At 46.4% G+C, this 16,773-nt stretch overlaps 1 protein-coding gene across 1 annotated transcript; it reads left to right on the top strand.

Moving 5' to 3' along the window:
• Positions 1–1,011: 1,011 nt before the first annotated feature.
• LOC149440072 (uncharacterized) lies at positions 1,012–15,879 on the top strand. Its single transcript, XM_089658974.1, has 6 exons — positions 1,012–1,232; positions 1,494–1,829; positions 4,099–4,362; positions 11,484–11,548; positions 13,758–13,918; positions 15,093–15,879. The coding sequence occupies exons 2-6, from the start codon at positions 1,505–1,507 to the stop codon at positions 15,301–15,303; spliced, it is 1,026 nt and encodes a 341-aa protein (XP_089515100.1). The 5' UTR covers positions 1,012–1,232; positions 1,494–1,504; the 3' UTR covers positions 15,304–15,879.
• The last annotated feature ends 894 nt before the right edge of the window (positions 15,880–16,773 follow it).

Raw genomic sequence — 16,773 nt, 5'->3', positions numbered from 1 at the left:
GGGTTTATATACTTTCTAAGTCATCAGTGGTTGCATTGCCCTGGTGCACAATCCTCAGTGTCTATCCTCTGTCCTCACTATTCCTTTCTTTGTAAAATAAACTTATATATAAAATCGAGCGCAGTGTATAGGTGTAAGTACGGTAGCTGCTTGCACAAAAAGGCACCTCGGAAACCTCCAAAGTAATTGATAAAGAATGAGAGTGCAGCGCTAACCCAAATAGCGATTAAACATATGATAGACCACATATGATAGTGGATCAGTAAAATGTCAGTGTAAGTTCATCAGATGTGCTGAAAGTGCATGCAGTCTCCAATATGTAAAGAACCAAAAGTAGTGACTTTCAGAAATGATAATAGCCAAATAATGCACTAACCAGATAGCGCATATTAAAGCGCATGGAGCATTTAAGACCTGCCCCTGGTGCTCAGCCACTGTATCACTGGAGCCAGGAGATGTCATCTATAGGGTGACCACTAGATGTCATCTATCCGGATGGAAGCTGAGTCCAGCCACTGTATTAGAGGATCAGGCGGATGTCATCTATAGGGCGACCACTAGATGTCATCCGTTCCAGGAGGAGCTGTGTCATGGATCCAGGGATGTCACTTGCAGATGTGTCCTTTGCTCAGCACAGCCCCAGGACCTTCAGAATTACAGGCTCCCCAGAAATAAAGAGCCCGTGGAAAAAGGCCTCAAAATAGTGTGATATCGTTTATTAAAGTAGGTAAATAATCAGAAAAGGGGCCCTCTGATGATGTGTACTCACACGATACGCGTTAGGGAAGTGCCAAGCTATTTATATCCTGTGTACATGTACCTCTGGTCTGGCCGTTTATGAGCAGCTGAACCGTTGTTAGTAAGTTCTTTCTGATTATTTACCTACTTTATTAAACGATATCACACTATTTGAGGCCTTTTTCCACGGGCTCTTTATTTCTGGGGAGCCTGTAATTCTGAAGGTCCCGGGGCTGTGCTGAGCAAAGGACACATCTGCAAGTGACATCCCTGGATCCATGACACAGCTCCTCCTGGAACGGATGACATCTAGTGGTCGCCCTATAGATGACATCCGCCTGATCCTCTAATACAGTGGCTGGACTCAGCTTCCATCCGGATAGATGACATCTAGTGGTCACCCTATAGATGACATCTCCTGGCTCCAGTGATACAGTGGCTGAGCACCAGGGGCAGGTCTTAAATGCTCCATGCGCTTTAATATGCGCTATCTGGTTAGTGCATTATTTGGCTATTATCATTTCTGAAAGTCACTACTTTTGGTTCTTTACATATTGGAGACTGTATGCACTTTCAGCACATCTGATGAACTTACACTGACATTTTACTGATCCACTATCATATGTGGTCTATCATATGTTTAATCGCTATTTGGGTTAGCGCTGCACTCTCATCCTTTCTTTGTATGTTGTCTTCTTCTATTTCTACATTTTATGGCACAAATGTGTCCAAACCATAGTTTTCTTCTCTCCCAGGTCTACTATGGATGGCCGGAGTCCTCTCTGCCTTTCCGGACACGGTGTATGTGAAGACAGGGTCAGACTTTGGTGTTTGTGACATGAAGTGTCCTCAGGGGCCCGGTGTTCTTCAGCTCTTCCCAACATGTATGATGAGCCTAGCCGAGGTCCAGTGTGACAGCCTGAAGGTTGGGGGGAACCCCGAACCCCGATTCCAGCTGAACACAAGCAGCGGGTGCTGGAGGATGAGAGACCTCAGGAAGGAAGATTCCTGTGAATACATTGTCTGGCATCAACAATACAACGGCTGGTATCAAGTAAATCGTCTGAGCGCCACACACATCTCTGTACTAGGTAATCAGTCCAGGCCATAGATGACCATTTAGTCACAAAGAAGCATTTTTCTATACTGAGGCCACTGTGTAGACCAAGGGGTGTCAAACTGGCAGCCCTCCAGCTGTTCCGAAACTACAAGTCCCATCATGCCTTTGCCTTTGGGAGTCATGCTTGTAACTTTTTATAACAGAACTGACCCCAGTCTGTGCTTGAGTACTTCCGTTAGAATACCGCTTCCCCGTCCGAACACCGACCACAGACACCACCGCTGACCATACAAGACTAGACGACACCAATCTTGAAGTAAACCAGGAAGTAGATTAGTTTATTTTAACACAGATACAAGATATATACATTCAAGGGAACAACCCCCCTCCCTGCATAATGACACAGGGCGGGGCAATCTACATATAGAAACAAGAGACACACCCCAGCAGACAGTCCCATCAGGAGGGAGGGCTGCTGGAGACACCCCCCCCCCCCACCTAGCCAATACACATAAACACATACATCCCATAATAGTTTGCTCCCAAGCAAGACACACAATAGAACAATGAGATGCAGCCACATAACACCAAACAATCCACAACCCCCACCCCACCTATTCATGTCTACACAATATTAGGACAGATCACCCTGTACCCCTAACAGGCACAGGGTGACTTACACATAAGAGGGATATGGGGAGCTGAGTTAGGGGTCTCCCTACCTCTCAAAAGTGAGCTGGGTTCCATGGACCCCCACCCAAAGTGACTCCCATCACACTTTTCAATCTTGCAATGCCTCATGGGAGTTTGGCAACAGCTGGAGGGCTCCCGGTATGACACCCGTGGTGTAGAGTTGTCAGGGATCCCGCCACCGTGCAGCCAGGCGACGGCAATGGATCCTCTCGGACCGCGGTGGTGCGAGTGTGCATGCGCGGGAGCATGCATGCGCAGGAGCGTGCGAGTGCACGCATGCTCAGTAGCGTACACGTCACCGCAAGGCGGGCTATTTAAACCTGCAATACAGTGTGATCAATGCCTTCTGGTCTATAACGTCCTCCATTCCATAACCTGATTCTGTTGCCTGTATCTGATCTGACCCTGACTAAGGAAGAACTCCGCCTGCACCGACCCCGGCTATCCCTGACCATCCGCTTGCCTGCTCCCTTGTACTTGATTTGCTCGTTTGATCCTGACCCGGCTTGTCTGACTCTGCTGCACCTACTTACCTGTACCTGCACCTGGCCTTCATCCTGGTCACTGCCATACCTACCTGCTGCCGCATCCACGCTCCTGTGTCCAGTCCCAGTCTGCATCCTGATTGCCGCCATACCTGCCTGCTGCTACACCTACGTTCCTGCATCCGCACTGGGCCTGCATCCGGAATCTCCTGCGTCTTCACCTGCCTGCTACCAGCTCCAGACCTACCCGGCACTCGTGGGGCACTCCTGGCTCTGCGCCCTCTGTTCCCACTCCAAGCGGGAGTCGTAAGAGGGCGCCTTCTCTGCACGTCAGGCTCCCCAACCAGGTACGTGACAAGTGTGTTGGATTTCTGAATTTAAAAAAATTGCTGGCATTGCCTGACAGAATGTAAAAAAAAAAAAATATGTGCCCCCCCCCCCCCCCATCCATACCAAGCCCTTCAAGTCTGGTATGGATTTTGAGGGGAACCCCCCAATCCAAAAATTTAAAAAAGATGGTGTTGGGGAAACCCACACCAGACCTTTATCTGAGCATGCAGGTCAGCGAGCGCCCCCCCCCCCCAAAAGGAAATAAAGGAGCAAAAATTTAAAATGAATGACAGATTGCAATTGATAGCAGGAACAACCCCAAAAAATTCTTCAAAGATATTAATAGTAGAAAGGTCCGGTCCCAGCATGTAGGCCATTTACAGAATCATCTGAGGGGGTGACTGGGGACAAAGAGATACCCAATGTATGAAATCCCTTCTTCAGCTCTGTATATACAAAGGAGCATGGGGGGGCTCTTGTCCATAATGGGGGGTGGTACTGACACAGCTCCAGATGATCCACATTGGCTCACAATTGATATGATCCAAAAATATTTAGACAGAATAAAGGTGAATAAAGCCCCTGGACCGGATGGCATACACCCACGGGGGCCTTACAGAATTGAGCTCTGTCATTTCAAAGCCATTGGTGCTCATTTTTAGGGACTCTTTAATGACTGGCATAGTACCACTGGATTGTAGTAAACCCATAGTAGGCTGATGTGGGGAGGGTCCAGGAAAGGGAAATTACAGTAAGTATGATAACAATTTTCCATAATATATATAATTCCAGATCCGGTTCTCATCTCCAACATCACCAGTAACTTCAGCCGGCTGGGTGAGGACATGGCGGTGAGCGTCCAGTTCTCTGGAGAAGAGAGCGCTGTGACCTGGGAGGTGGACGGGGAGCCTCTCCCTGAAAGATACCGGCTGATAGATGACAATAGGACGCTGATTATCCCCAGTGTGCAGAGAGACGACGCCGACAGGAGATTCCAGGTCAGGATCACCAACCCGGTCAGTGAGGAGATACGGGAATACCGGCTGGAGATCGGAGGTGAGAGGGGCGATCACTGGGGAAATAGGGGAGGTTATCATTGTCATTCTTCCTTAGGATATATATATATACAGTCAGGTCCATAAATATTGGGACATCGACACAATTCTAACATTTTTGGCTCTATACACCACCACAATGGATTTGAAATGAAATGACCAAGATGTGCTTTAACTGCAGACTGTCTGCTTTAATTTGAGGGTATTTACATCCAAATCAGGTGAACGGTGTAGGAATGACAACAGTTTGCATATGTGAATCCCACTTGTTAAGGGACCAAAAGTAATGGGACAGAATAATAACTATAAATCAAACTTTCACTTTTTAATACTTGGTTGCAAATCCTTTGCAGTCAATTACAGCCTGAAGTGTGGAACGCATAGACATCACCAGACGCTGGGTTTCATCCCTGGTGATGCTCTGCCAGGCCTCTACTGCAACTGTCTTCAGTTCCTGCTTGTTCTTGGGGCATTTTCCCTTCAGTTTTGTCTTCAGCAAGTGAAATGCTCAATCGGATTCAGGTCAGGTGATGGACTTGGCCATTGCAGAACATTCCACTTCTTTGGTGTCTTTTGCAGTCTGCTTTGGGTCATTGTCCATCTGCACTGTGAAGCGTCCAATGAGTTGTGAAGCATTTGGCTGAATATGAGCCGATAATATTCCCGAAACACTTCACAATTCATCCGGCTGCTTCTGTCAGCAGTCACATCATCAATAAATACAAGAGAAGCAGTTCCATTGGCAGCCATACATGCCCACGCCATGACACTACCACCACCATGATCACTGATGAGGTGGTATGCTGAGGACCATGAGCAGTTCCTTCTCCATACTCTTCTCTTCCCATCACTCTGGTACAAGTTGATGTCGGTCTCATCTGTCCATAGGATGTTGTTCCAGAACTGTGAAGGCTTTTTTAGATCTCGTTTGGCAAACTCTAATCTGGCCTTCCTGTTTTTGAGGCTCACCAATGGTTTCCATCTTGTGGTGAACCCTCTGTATTCACTCTGGTGAAGTCTTCTCTTGATTGGTGACTTTGACACACATACACCTACCTCCTGGAGAGTGTTCTTGATCTGGCCAACTGTTGTGAAGGGTGTTTTCTTCACCAGGGAAAGAATTCTTCGCTCATCCACCACAGTTGTTTTCAGTGGTCTTCTGGGTCTTTGGGTGTTGCTGAGCTCACCGTTGCGTTCCTTCTTTTTAAGAATGTTCCAAACAGTTGTTTTGGCCACGCCTAATGTTTTTGCTATCTCTCTGATGGGTTTGTTTTGTTTTTTCAGCCTAATGATGGCTTCACTGATAGTGACAGCTCTTTGGGTCTCATCTTGAGAGTTGACAGCAACAGATTCCAAATGCAAATAGCACACTTGAAATGAACTCTGGACCTTTTATCTGCTCATTGTAATTGGGATAATGAGGGAATAACACACACCTGGCCATGGAACAGCTGAGAAGCCAATTGTCCCATTACTTTGGGTCCCTTAACAAGTGGGAGGCACATATGCAAACTGTTGTAATTCCTACACCGTTCACCTGATTTGGAGGTAAATACCCTCAAATTAAAGCTGACAGTCTGCAGTTAAAACACATCTTGTTCATTTCATTTCAAATCCATTGTGGTGGTGTATAGAGCCAAAAATGTTAGAATTGTGTCCATGTCCCAATATTTATGGACCTGACTGTATATGTATGTATGTGTGTATCTATCTATATATATATATATATATGTGTGTGTGTGTGTGTATATGGGCTTTTTTTTTCCCTCAGAGAATAGGTGCATGAACTCAACCCTGGCCCACAATGGTGGCCACAAACACACACCCCACATCAAATAGTAGGTGTGGGCACATTTCACTAACAGTGGGAGGGTCTAAAAGGGGCATTAAATACCAGGAGAGTGATATGTTCAGACTTCAGCGATGTGTTACACACAGAGTGTGCACAGCTACTAACCTCTGCAGCTCCTATGCACAGCTCACTTTCACCCCTCCTCATCTCTGACCTCTGCACACAACCCCCCCCCCCCACCCTCTTCTCCCCCCGCCTACCCTCCTTTTCCCCCCCTTCCTTTAAAGCTTTGTTGCTGTAGTAATCTGAAGCACCCAACCAACTCTAGTACCTCCCCCAAACACTGTAGGTGCCTCTCTTACTTGCAGGGAGATCGTAGGCATTGGCACCTGGGCACAAGGCTGCTGTTAGAAACCATGGTGCCCCCTACAGCCAACCTGGCAGTGCCCCCCCCCCCCAAAAAAAAAACAGTTTACTATGCATTCATTTAGTTATGAATGAACACAGTGAGCAATCAGTACTGATCACTCATTGTGTTCATTCAGGAAAGGAAGTGGTAAATGTGACCTACAGTATCTCCCAGATATGAATGTACACCTCGCATGTTTGTAAATATTTGATTCTCTCTTTTCATGTGACAACACTGAAGAAATGACACTTTGCTAAAATGTGACGTAGTCAGTGTACAGCTTGTATAACATGGAAATTTGCTGTCCCCTCAAATAACTCAACACACCGCCATTAATGTCTAAACCGCTGGCAACAAAAGTGAGTCCACCCCTTAGTGACAAGGTCCAAATTGGGCCCAATTAGCCATTTTCTCTCCCTGGGGCATGTGACTCGTCAGTGTTACAAGGTCTCAGGTGTGAATGGGGAGCGGGGGGGTTACATTTGGGGTTATCACTCTGTGCCAATATTTTGTGTGGCCGCCATTATTTTCCAGCACTGCCTTAACCCTCATTGGCATGGAGGTCACCAGAGCTTCACAGGTTGCCACTGGAGTCCTCTTCCACTCCTCCATGACGTCATCACGGAGCTGGTGGATGTTAGAGACCTTGCGCTCTTCCATCTTCCATTTGAGAATGCCCCACAGATGCTCAATAGGGTTTAGGCCTGGAGACATGCTTGGCCAGTCCATCACCTTCACCCTCAGCTTCTTTAGCAAGGCAGTGGTGGTCTTGGAGGTGTGTTTGGGGTCGTTATGTTGGAATGCTGCCCTGCGGCCCAGTCTCTGAAGGGAGGGGATCATGCTCTGTTTCAGTCTGTCACAGTACATGTTGGCATCCATGGTTCCCTCAATGAACTGTAGCCCCCCAATGCCGGCAGCACTCATGCAGCCCCAGACCATGACACTCCCACCACCATGGGGCCCCAGACCATGACACTCCCACCAGCATGCTTGACTGTAGGCAAGACACACTTGTCTTTGTGCTCCTCACCTGGTTGCCACCACACACGCTTGACACCATCTGAGCCCAATCAGTTGATGTTGGTGTCATCAGACCACAGGACACGGTTCCAGTAATCCATGTCCTTAGTCTGCTTGTCTTCAGCAAACTGTTTGCGGGTTTCTTGTGCATCATCTTTAGAAGAGGCTTCCTTCTGGGACGACAGCCATGCAGACCAATGTGATGCAGTGTGCGGCGTATGGTCTGAGCACTGACAGGCTGACCCCCCCACCCCTTCACCCTCTGCAGCAATGCTGACACCACTCATACATCTATTTCCCAAAGACAACCTCTGGATATGACGCTGAGCACGTGCACTCACCTTCTTTGGTGGACCATGGCGAGGCCTGTTCTGAGTGGAACCTGTCCTGTTACACCGCTGTATGGTCTTGGCCTCCGTGCTGCAGCTCAGTTTCAGGGTCTTGGCAATCTTCTTATAGCCTCGGCCATCTTTATGTAGAGGAACAATTCTTTTTTTTTTTCAGATCCTCAGAGTTCTTTGCCATGAGGTGCCATGTTGAACTTCCAGTGACCAGTAAGAGAGAGTGAGAGCAAAACACCAAATGTAACACACCGCTCCCCATTCACACCTGAGACCTTGTAACACTAAGGAGTCACATGGCCCCAGGGAGAGAAAATGACTAATTGGGCCCAATTTGGACCTTGTCACTTAGGGGTGGAGTCACTTTTGTTGCCAGCGGTTTAGACATTAATGGCGGTGTGTTGAGTTATTTTGAGGGGACAGCAAATTTCCATGTTATACAAGCTGTACACTGACTACGTCACATTGTAGCAAAGTGTCATTTCTTCAGTGTTGTCACATGAAAAGAGAGAATCAAAGATTGACACAAATATGAGGAGTGGACTCACTTCTGGGAGATACTGTATTTATCAGACCCTTCCTCCACTCTCCATCCTGAAGGATCCTATTGTGTGTGGCAGCTGCTGGAGGGAAGCCGGTACCACTGCAGGGGTGGGGGCACACAGGGGGGCCTGGGCAGCAGGGGGAAACATATGATGCACAGGGAGGGTTATGGGTGCACCGGGGAATAATTACTGGAACCGATCCCCTGTATGGCTCTCTGCAGCAGCTGAAAGCCAGCAAGAGGGAGGCAGAGGAGAAGAATCCCGCTGTCAGCTGCTGCAGGGAGAGCCGTGTGGGGGATCCCCCCCACCTTGCCGATCTCCCTGTCTTACCACATCTGTTTCTAGTGTTACCCCCTTATCCACGGCCCTGCCTGGGTACAGTGGAAAAATGAAGATCACAGTGGGTGCAGCCTACCGCACCCTGGGCACCTGCTACTCACTTGTCCCCATCCTGCCCTCAGTGGGAGCCACTCAGGAGATCAGATCCATGGGAGCCACTGGGAGACAAACTGTCACTTGTAAACACAGAAGCCATACATCTGTGTTTACAAATGATAGTGGGGAGTAGGGAGCAGGTAGAAAAAAGAATCGCCCCCCCCTCCCCATTAAAATAATCACATTTTGTTGCTTTGCAGCCTGAAATGAAGACAGACCATGTGATTCATCCCTCCAGAGAACACGTCTCCACTGCCCTAGAGTCCAGTGGCGGCGTGCTTTACACCACGGCATCCGACGCTTTGCATTGCACTTGGTGATGGAAGGCTTGGATGCAGCTGCTCGGCCATGGAAACCCATTCCATGAAGCTCTCTACGCACTGTTGTTGGGCTCATCTGAAGGCCACACCAAGTTTGGAGGTCTTTAGCTATTGACTGCAGACAGTTGGCGACTTCTGCGCACTGTGCGCTTCAGCATGCGCTGACCCCGCCCTGTCATGTGACGTGGCCTACCACTTGGTGGCTGAGTGGCTGTTGTTCCCAGTGGCTTCCACTTTGTTATAATCCCACTAACAGTTGAGCGTGGAATATTTAGCAGCCAGGAAATGTCACGGATGGACTTATTGCCCAGGTGGCCACCTATCACGGGACCACGCTTGGAGTCACTGAGCTCCTGAGAGCGACCCATTCTTTCACCAATGTTTGTAGAAGCCGTCTGCATGCCTAGGGGCTTGATTGTATACACCTGTGTCCATGGAGGGGATTGGAACACCTGAATCACATGATTTGGAGGGCGGGGACAATTCTTTTGACAATATAGTGTATGTGAACAGACACCATGGGAAGCAATGTTATTTCACACGTCATGTGAATTGGATGCGTCTGGTTCAAACCACATATATGTTACTTACACAGAGATACAGTGGGGCAAAAAAGTATTTAGTCCCCACCAATTGTACAAGTTCTCCCACTTACAAAGATGAGAGAGGCCTGTAATTGGCATCATAGGGAGACCTCAACTATGAGAGACAAAATGAGAAAACAAATCCAGACAATCACATTGGCTGATCTGGAAAGAATTTATTTGCAAATTATGGTGGAAAATAAGTATTTGGTCACCTACAAACAAGCAAGATTTCTGGCTCTCACAGACCTGTACCTTCTTCTTTAAGAGGCTCCTCTGTCCTGCACTCATTACCTGTATCAATGGCACCTGTTTGAACTTGTTATCAGTATAAAAGACACCTGTCCACAACCTCAAACAGTCACACTCCAAACTCCACTATGGTGAAGACCAAAGAGCTGTCGAAGGACACCAGAAACAAAATTGTAGACCTGCACCAGGCTGGGAAGACTGAATCTGCAATAGGCAAGCAGCTTGGTGTGAACAAATCAACTGTGGGAGCAATAATTAGAAAATGGAAGACATACAAGACCACTGATAATCTCCCTCGATCTGGGGTTCCACGCAAGATCTCACCCCGTGGGGTCAAAATGATCACAAGAACGGTGAGCAAAAATCCCAGGACCACACGGGGGGACCTAGTGAATGACCTGCAGAGAGCTGGGACCAACGTAACAAAGGCTACCATCAGTAACACACTACGCCGCCAGGGACTCAGATCCTGCAGTGCCAGACGTGTCCCCCTGCTTAAGCCAGTACATGTCCGGGCCCGTCTGAAGTTTGCTAGAGAGCATTTGGATGATCCAGAAGAGGATTGGGAGAGTGTCATATGGTCAGATGAAACCAAAATAGAACTGTTTGGTAGAAACACAACTCGTCGTGTTTGGAGGAGAGAGAATGCTGAGTTGCATCCACAGAACACCATACCTACTGTGAAGCATGGGGGTGGCAACATCATGCTTTGGGGCTATTTCTCCGCAAAGGGATCAAGATGACTGATCCATGTACAGGACAGAATGAATGGGGCCATGTATCGTGAGATTTTGAGTGCAAACCTCCTTCCATCAGCAAGGGCATTGAAGATGAAACGTGGCTGGGTCTTCCAACATGACAATGATCCCAAACATACCGCCCGGGCAACCAAGGAGTGGCTTCGTAAGAAGCATTTCAAGGTCCTGGAGTGGCCTAGCCAGTCTCCAGATCTCAACCCCATAGAAAACCTTTGGAGGGAGTTGAAAGTCCGTGTTGCCCAGCGACAGCCCCAAAACATCACTGCTCTAGAGGAGATCTGCATGGAGGAGGAGATCTGCATGGAGGATGGGCCAACATACCAGCAACAGTGTGTGCCAACCTTGTGAAGATTTCCAGGAAACGTCTGACCTCTGTCATTGCCAACAAAGGATATATAACAAAGTATTGACATGAACTTTTCATATTCACCAAATACTTATTTTCCACCATAATTTGCAAATAAATTCTTTCCCAATCAGTCAATGTGATTGTCTGGATTTGTTTTCTCATTTTGTCTCTCATAGTTGAGGTCTCCCTATGATGCCAATTACAGGCCTCTCTCATCTTTGTAAGTGGGAGAACTTGTACAATTTGTGGTGACTGAATACTTTTTTGCCCCACTGTATGTACTGTACAAACACTGTTGTTATTTTCTGTTGCATCAGATTATAGAAGATCCCGAATTCTTCCAGCTGTTGCAGTGCTCGGTGTGACTATCTTTGTGGCTCTGGTGAGTAGTAGTTACATCTTTCCTATCTGTGATCAGATGATTCCTCTAGCTCAGCAGTCGCCTCTAGAGAGACTTCGTTGATTCGTTGGATCTACACTGAAAGGTGGAGTTATATTATCCGTTTCTGGAATGTGCGAAGAGCAATTTAAAGGTCTGAAATACTTGCCTCTCCTGGAGAAAATGCTGCTTTAGGCTCTCTACAGTGTTGCCAGATATCACATGACCTAGTGTTGATCATGTGATATCCGGTGAAGGGGGATCTGAGAGCCCGGGTCGGATAATGGTCCCCAGTTCTGTTTTAGGTGCTGATCTTTTCTGATGGAGGATATTAGCAAAGCTTATCATAAGCAAGACCCGAGGAAACCAGGAGCAGCATTTGTTCCAGAAAGGGAAGCATTCCAACCTTTAGTCCTCATTTCAGGTACTTATATAGCGCCGTCAATGTACGCAGCACTTTACATATATATTGTACAGTCACATCAGTCCCCGCCCCTGAGGGGCGTACAATCTAAGGTCCCTAACTCACATTCATACATACACATACTAGGGACAATTTAGACAGGAGCCAATTAACCTACCAGCATGTCTTTGGAGTGTGGGAGGAAACCGGAGTACCTGGAGGAAACCCACGCAGGCACAGGGAGAACATGCAAACTCCAGGCAGGTGGTGTCATGGTTGGGATTCGAACCAACGACTCGAGTACTGCCAGGCAGAAGTGCTAACCATTTAGCCACTGTGCTACATAGTTGGGATGTAGCCGGGTTGTTCACATTAATGGGGATGTTGTAATCTCCACAAGTGATAGTGTGTAGCTCAGAGGAGAGAAAGTATGGTAGCCAAGCAGAGAAGTCATCAAGAAAGCGGGACACGGGTCCAGGAGGCCGATAGATCACTGCAATCTTTAGAGAAATGGAAGAAAACAGCCGATTGCAGTGAGTCTCAAAAGAAGAGAAGAATAGAGAGGGAGGGATAGGAAGGACTTGAAAGTTGCTCAGTGGGGACCACTGGGTCTGGCTGAGTGGGTCCAGAGGAGGCCTCCATAGGAAAGTGCTGCGGGAGAAGCAGAATCTGCTGCTTGGAGTCAGGTTTCTGTAATTGCTAGTAGGTTAAGGGAGCCGGAGACAAAACAGAGGTGAGGTGGACAGAGGTGAGCTTATTCCAGACAGAGCGGGCATTCCAGAGCGCACATGAAAAAGGGAGGGTGGTTTTTAGGAGCACGGGGATTGGGATTAAATTGAGAGGATTGCAGTTATTTCTGGAGGAAGGAGGGTGCCTGGTGTGGGGGTGAGATACTGGAGGACCAGGGTTTGGGGAGATATCTCCAGAGGTTAGGAGAAGGAGGGTGGGGAAAGTAACATCGAAGCGGGATGTACATCAGCGCACATACCTTCCAGCCCTGGTGTTTGGGTCAGCAGGAGAGTGAAGTATCAGCAGGAGGTGGTGAGAGCAGTAGTTGGGAGATGGTAGCAGTGAGGGTGAGATGTATAAGTTTTGGGGTGGAGCAGAGGGGTAAAGAAATGAGATTTTGAGGACAGAGGATAGTAATATGAAATGGGGGCATAATAAAAAGTCCATGGAGTGGGATTCAAACTTTTAGGAGATGTTTCGCAGGGTGTTTGCTTGCAGTCCATCCAGCGTGCAGTACAGTTCTTTGTTGTATTTTTCTGCTGCTTGAGTTAAACTGCTGCTTCCCACCTGAGCAGAAAATGCCCCCCGTCTGTGACCTCCCCCATAAGCTGGTCTAAATTTATAGGGAGATGATCAAATGAGCAATTCTTCTCCACCCCAATTAGGAACTGATGAGGATCACATGAATTTGGGGGGAGGTTGGTCAAAACCAGACACAGGCCAAAGTTATAAAAGATGATTGGTTCTCCGATCACAGAAAGGCAAAAGGAGGTGAGAAAATAAAGGGAAACCAAAGACAATGAATGCAGTCCCCACATCTAAGGACAAAAGGCCGAGCAGAGTGCAGGGAATTCTGACCCAGGGCAGCAATATTACATGGGAGAATGGACTATTGGGTGACGCCGTAAATTAGAGAGTGAACAGCCCCAATGCTATATGTTGGTGATAGTTATGTAGTCTGGCCGAAAAAAGTCAAAACTCCATCCAGTTCAACCATAAAAAAGTAATAATCCTACACCCACAGTGGATCCAGATAATATTCAATTTCCTGAGCAGTGTCTGTGTGATTTTTATTTCCAGATTTGCTGCAGAAGAACAGATGTGAAAAGCAATGATGTCTCAGAAAATCCTCCACTGGTAGCGGTCAGACCTGTGCCACCCATCCAGAATGGATCCATAACTGCCAATGTTGTCTTTGAAGATATCCCACTGGTAGCGGTCAGATCAGTGCCACCCATCCGGTATGGATCCATACCAATCATAAAGGTTGGATCCCCACTTGCCACTCAGAGCAGATTTTCATCCAATGAGAGAAATGGTGCCTCCTACTCCATTTAAAGCAGCTCTGTACCTGTAGTATAACGTTTGGCTGCCTAACAAGGATCGAGTTGCAGTCATTAAAAAAAGGGACCTTTAGTGTATAATTTCAATTTGAAGGGAATGTGTAGCAATTTTTTTTTTAGAGTAGGGAAGGGTGTTAAAGGGGTAGCAAATTCTCATTTTTATTTTTACCAACAGGTAGGTCACATATTATTTATGTCACTTAATATTTGTGTAAATGAGTTTGCACATAGAGACCACTAAAAGGAATTACTGTGCCACATATAGCTAATGCGCCGCTAATTATCATTAATATTAGGAGTAGTATTTTCTGGAATAATTTTTTTATCATGTCCCTGTACAATATTTATGCCTTTAAAGTGCACTTTAGAAAGAGTTTTGAACAGATAAAAGACTTTGTTTAAACTTTTTTCTGACCTCCGGAATGGATTAATTGGTTTTCAATGCATTCCTATGGTAAACCGCGTTTCGGTTTAAGAATTTTTTGCAATACGAAAAGCCCCGCAGAACGCATTAAATTCGTAAACTGAGGTACGCCTGTACAGTAAATGTCTTTGTATTCTGCATACAGATATTAGGAAATGTTATATTGAGAAGTGGCCAGTAGAGGGCGGTATGGAGCTAAACTTTCACAGGCAAGGAAGATGATGTACGAAAAGGGTACAATTAGGAAACAAAGTATCATTTTGTAACGAGAAAGGTGGTATAAAGATACATATGCAAAATAAATCACTACAAATGGGTAACAGAAGGAAAAAAAGGGAAGATCTATCCAGTCAATCACACTGAAAAAACACAGAACATTGTATAATCCACTGCTCAAATATATTAAAGGAACACTTATAGCATCAAGTCCATGAAACTCCCAGGATATGGATCTGGTCAGGTAAGTAGCAAAAGGGGTCGGTAATCAGTTTCAGCTGCTTTGGTGTTAATGGAATTAACAGGTGCACTAGATGGGGCACCAATGAGACAACCCCCAAAACAGGAATGGTTTTACAGGTGGAGGCCAATGACATTTTTTTCCTTGCTCTTCTTTTCTGACTGTTTTTCACTCCTTTTGCATTTGGCTAGAGTCAGTGTCACTACTGGTAGCATGAGGCCATACCTGGACCCTACAGAGGTTGCACAGGCAGTCCAACTCCTCCAGGATGGCACATCAATACATGCCCATGCCAGGTTTGCTGTGTCTCCCAGCACAGTCTCAAGAGCATGGAGGAGATTCCAGGAGACGAGAGCACAGAGGAGATTCCAGGAGACAGGGTTGGGTTATAGACTAGTTTGAATATCCAAAAGATTTCTATATCGCAGAGCTTTTTAAAAAGCTTGACTAGAAGGAGATGTTCTGGCTACACTGTGGTAGTCCCGCAGCTAACATTTACTGAAGCCTCTTTGGATCTACAACCCCCCAGTGATCTGGAACAGCAGGGGATTCTGGGAAAGTGTATAAATTTGACTGTTCCTGGCGGGCTCACCCTCTTGGCCTGGGGGATGTCTGAGAGGTTGGTCAGATTCTCCCTACCCACATGGAAGAAAAATATATTTTAAAAATATTCTTCCCAAATATATACTGACCTAGCCAGTCTCCAGATCTCAACCCCATAGAAAACCTTTGGAGGCAGTTGAAAGTCCGTGTTGCCCAGCGACAGCCCCAAAACATCACTGCTCTAGAGGAGATCTGCATGGAGGATGGGCCAACATACCAGCAACAGTGTGTGCCAACCTTGTGAAGACTTCCAGGAAACGTCTGACCTCTGTCATTGCCAACAAAGGATATATAACAAAGTATTGACATGAACTTTTCATATTGACCAAATACTTATTTTCCACCATAATTTGCAAATAAATTCTTTCCAGATCAGCCAATGAGATTGTCTGGATTTGTTTTCTCATTTTGTCTCTCATAGTTGAGGTCTCCCTATGATGCCAATTACAGGCCTCTCTCATCTTTGTAAGTGGGAGAACTTGTACAATTGGTGGCGACTAAATACTTTTTTGCCCCACTGTGTATGTATGTGTATATACAGTGGGGATGGAAAGTTTGGGCACCCCAGCTACAAATTGGTATTAATGTGCATAAAGAAGCCAAGGAAAGATGGAAAAGTCTCCAAAAGGCATCAAATTACAGATTAGACATTCTTATAATATGTCAACAAAAGTTAGATTTTATTTCCATCATTTACACTTTCAAAATAACAGAAAACAAAAAAATGGCGTCTGCAAAAGTTTGGGCACCCTGCAGAGTTAATATCTTGTACTGCCCCCTTTGGCAAGTATCACAGCTTGTAAACACTTTTTGTAGCCAGCCAAGAGTCTTTCAATTCTTGTTTGAGGTATCTTTGCCCATTCTTCCTTACAAAAGTCTTCCAGTTCTTTGAGATTTCTGGGCTGTCTGTCACGCACGGCTCTTTGAAGGTCTATCCATAGATTTTCAATTATGTTGAGGTCAGGAGATTGTGAAGGCCATGGCAAAACCTTCAGTTTACGCCTGTTGATGTAATCCCCCGTGGATTTCGAGGTGTGTTTAGGATCATTATCCATTTGTAGAAGCCATCCTCTCTTTAACTTCAGCTTTTTCACAGATGGCATCAAGTTAGCATCCAAAATTTGCTGAAATTTTATTGAATCCATTTTTCCTTCTACTCGTGAGATGTTCCCTGTGCCACTGGCTGCAACACAACCCCAAAGCATGATTGATCCAACCCCATGCTTCACAGTTGGGCAGAGGTTCTTTTCATTCAATTCTGTGCCCCTT

This window comes from Staurois parvus, unplaced genomic scaffold (assembly GCF_062004578.1).
Source record: "Staurois parvus isolate SC_StPar_1 unplaced genomic scaffold, SC_StPar_1.0 ptg001117l, whole genome shotgun sequence".
NCBI classification, from domain to species: domain Eukaryota; kingdom Metazoa; phylum Chordata; class Amphibia; order Anura; family Ranidae; genus Staurois; species Staurois parvus.
Note: the sequence above shows the minus strand (reverse complement) of the source record. Positions and strands in the feature narration are given on the sequence as shown.

Excerpts from the sequence above, each read along its gene's own strand:
- LOC149440072 (XM_089658974.1), top strand. The coding sequence starts at position 1,505 with ATGGCCGGAGTCCTCTCTGCCTTTCCGGACACGGTGTATGTGAAGACA. Across the intron at positions 1,830-4,098 it reads CACACACATCTCTGTACTAG|ATCCGGTTCTCATCTCCAAC; the intron begins GTAATCAGTCCA and ends ATATAATTCCAG. Across the intron at positions 13,919-15,092 it reads AGATCAGTGCCACCCATCCG|AGTCAGTGTCACTACTGGTA; the intron begins GTATGGATCCAT and ends GCATTTGGCTAG.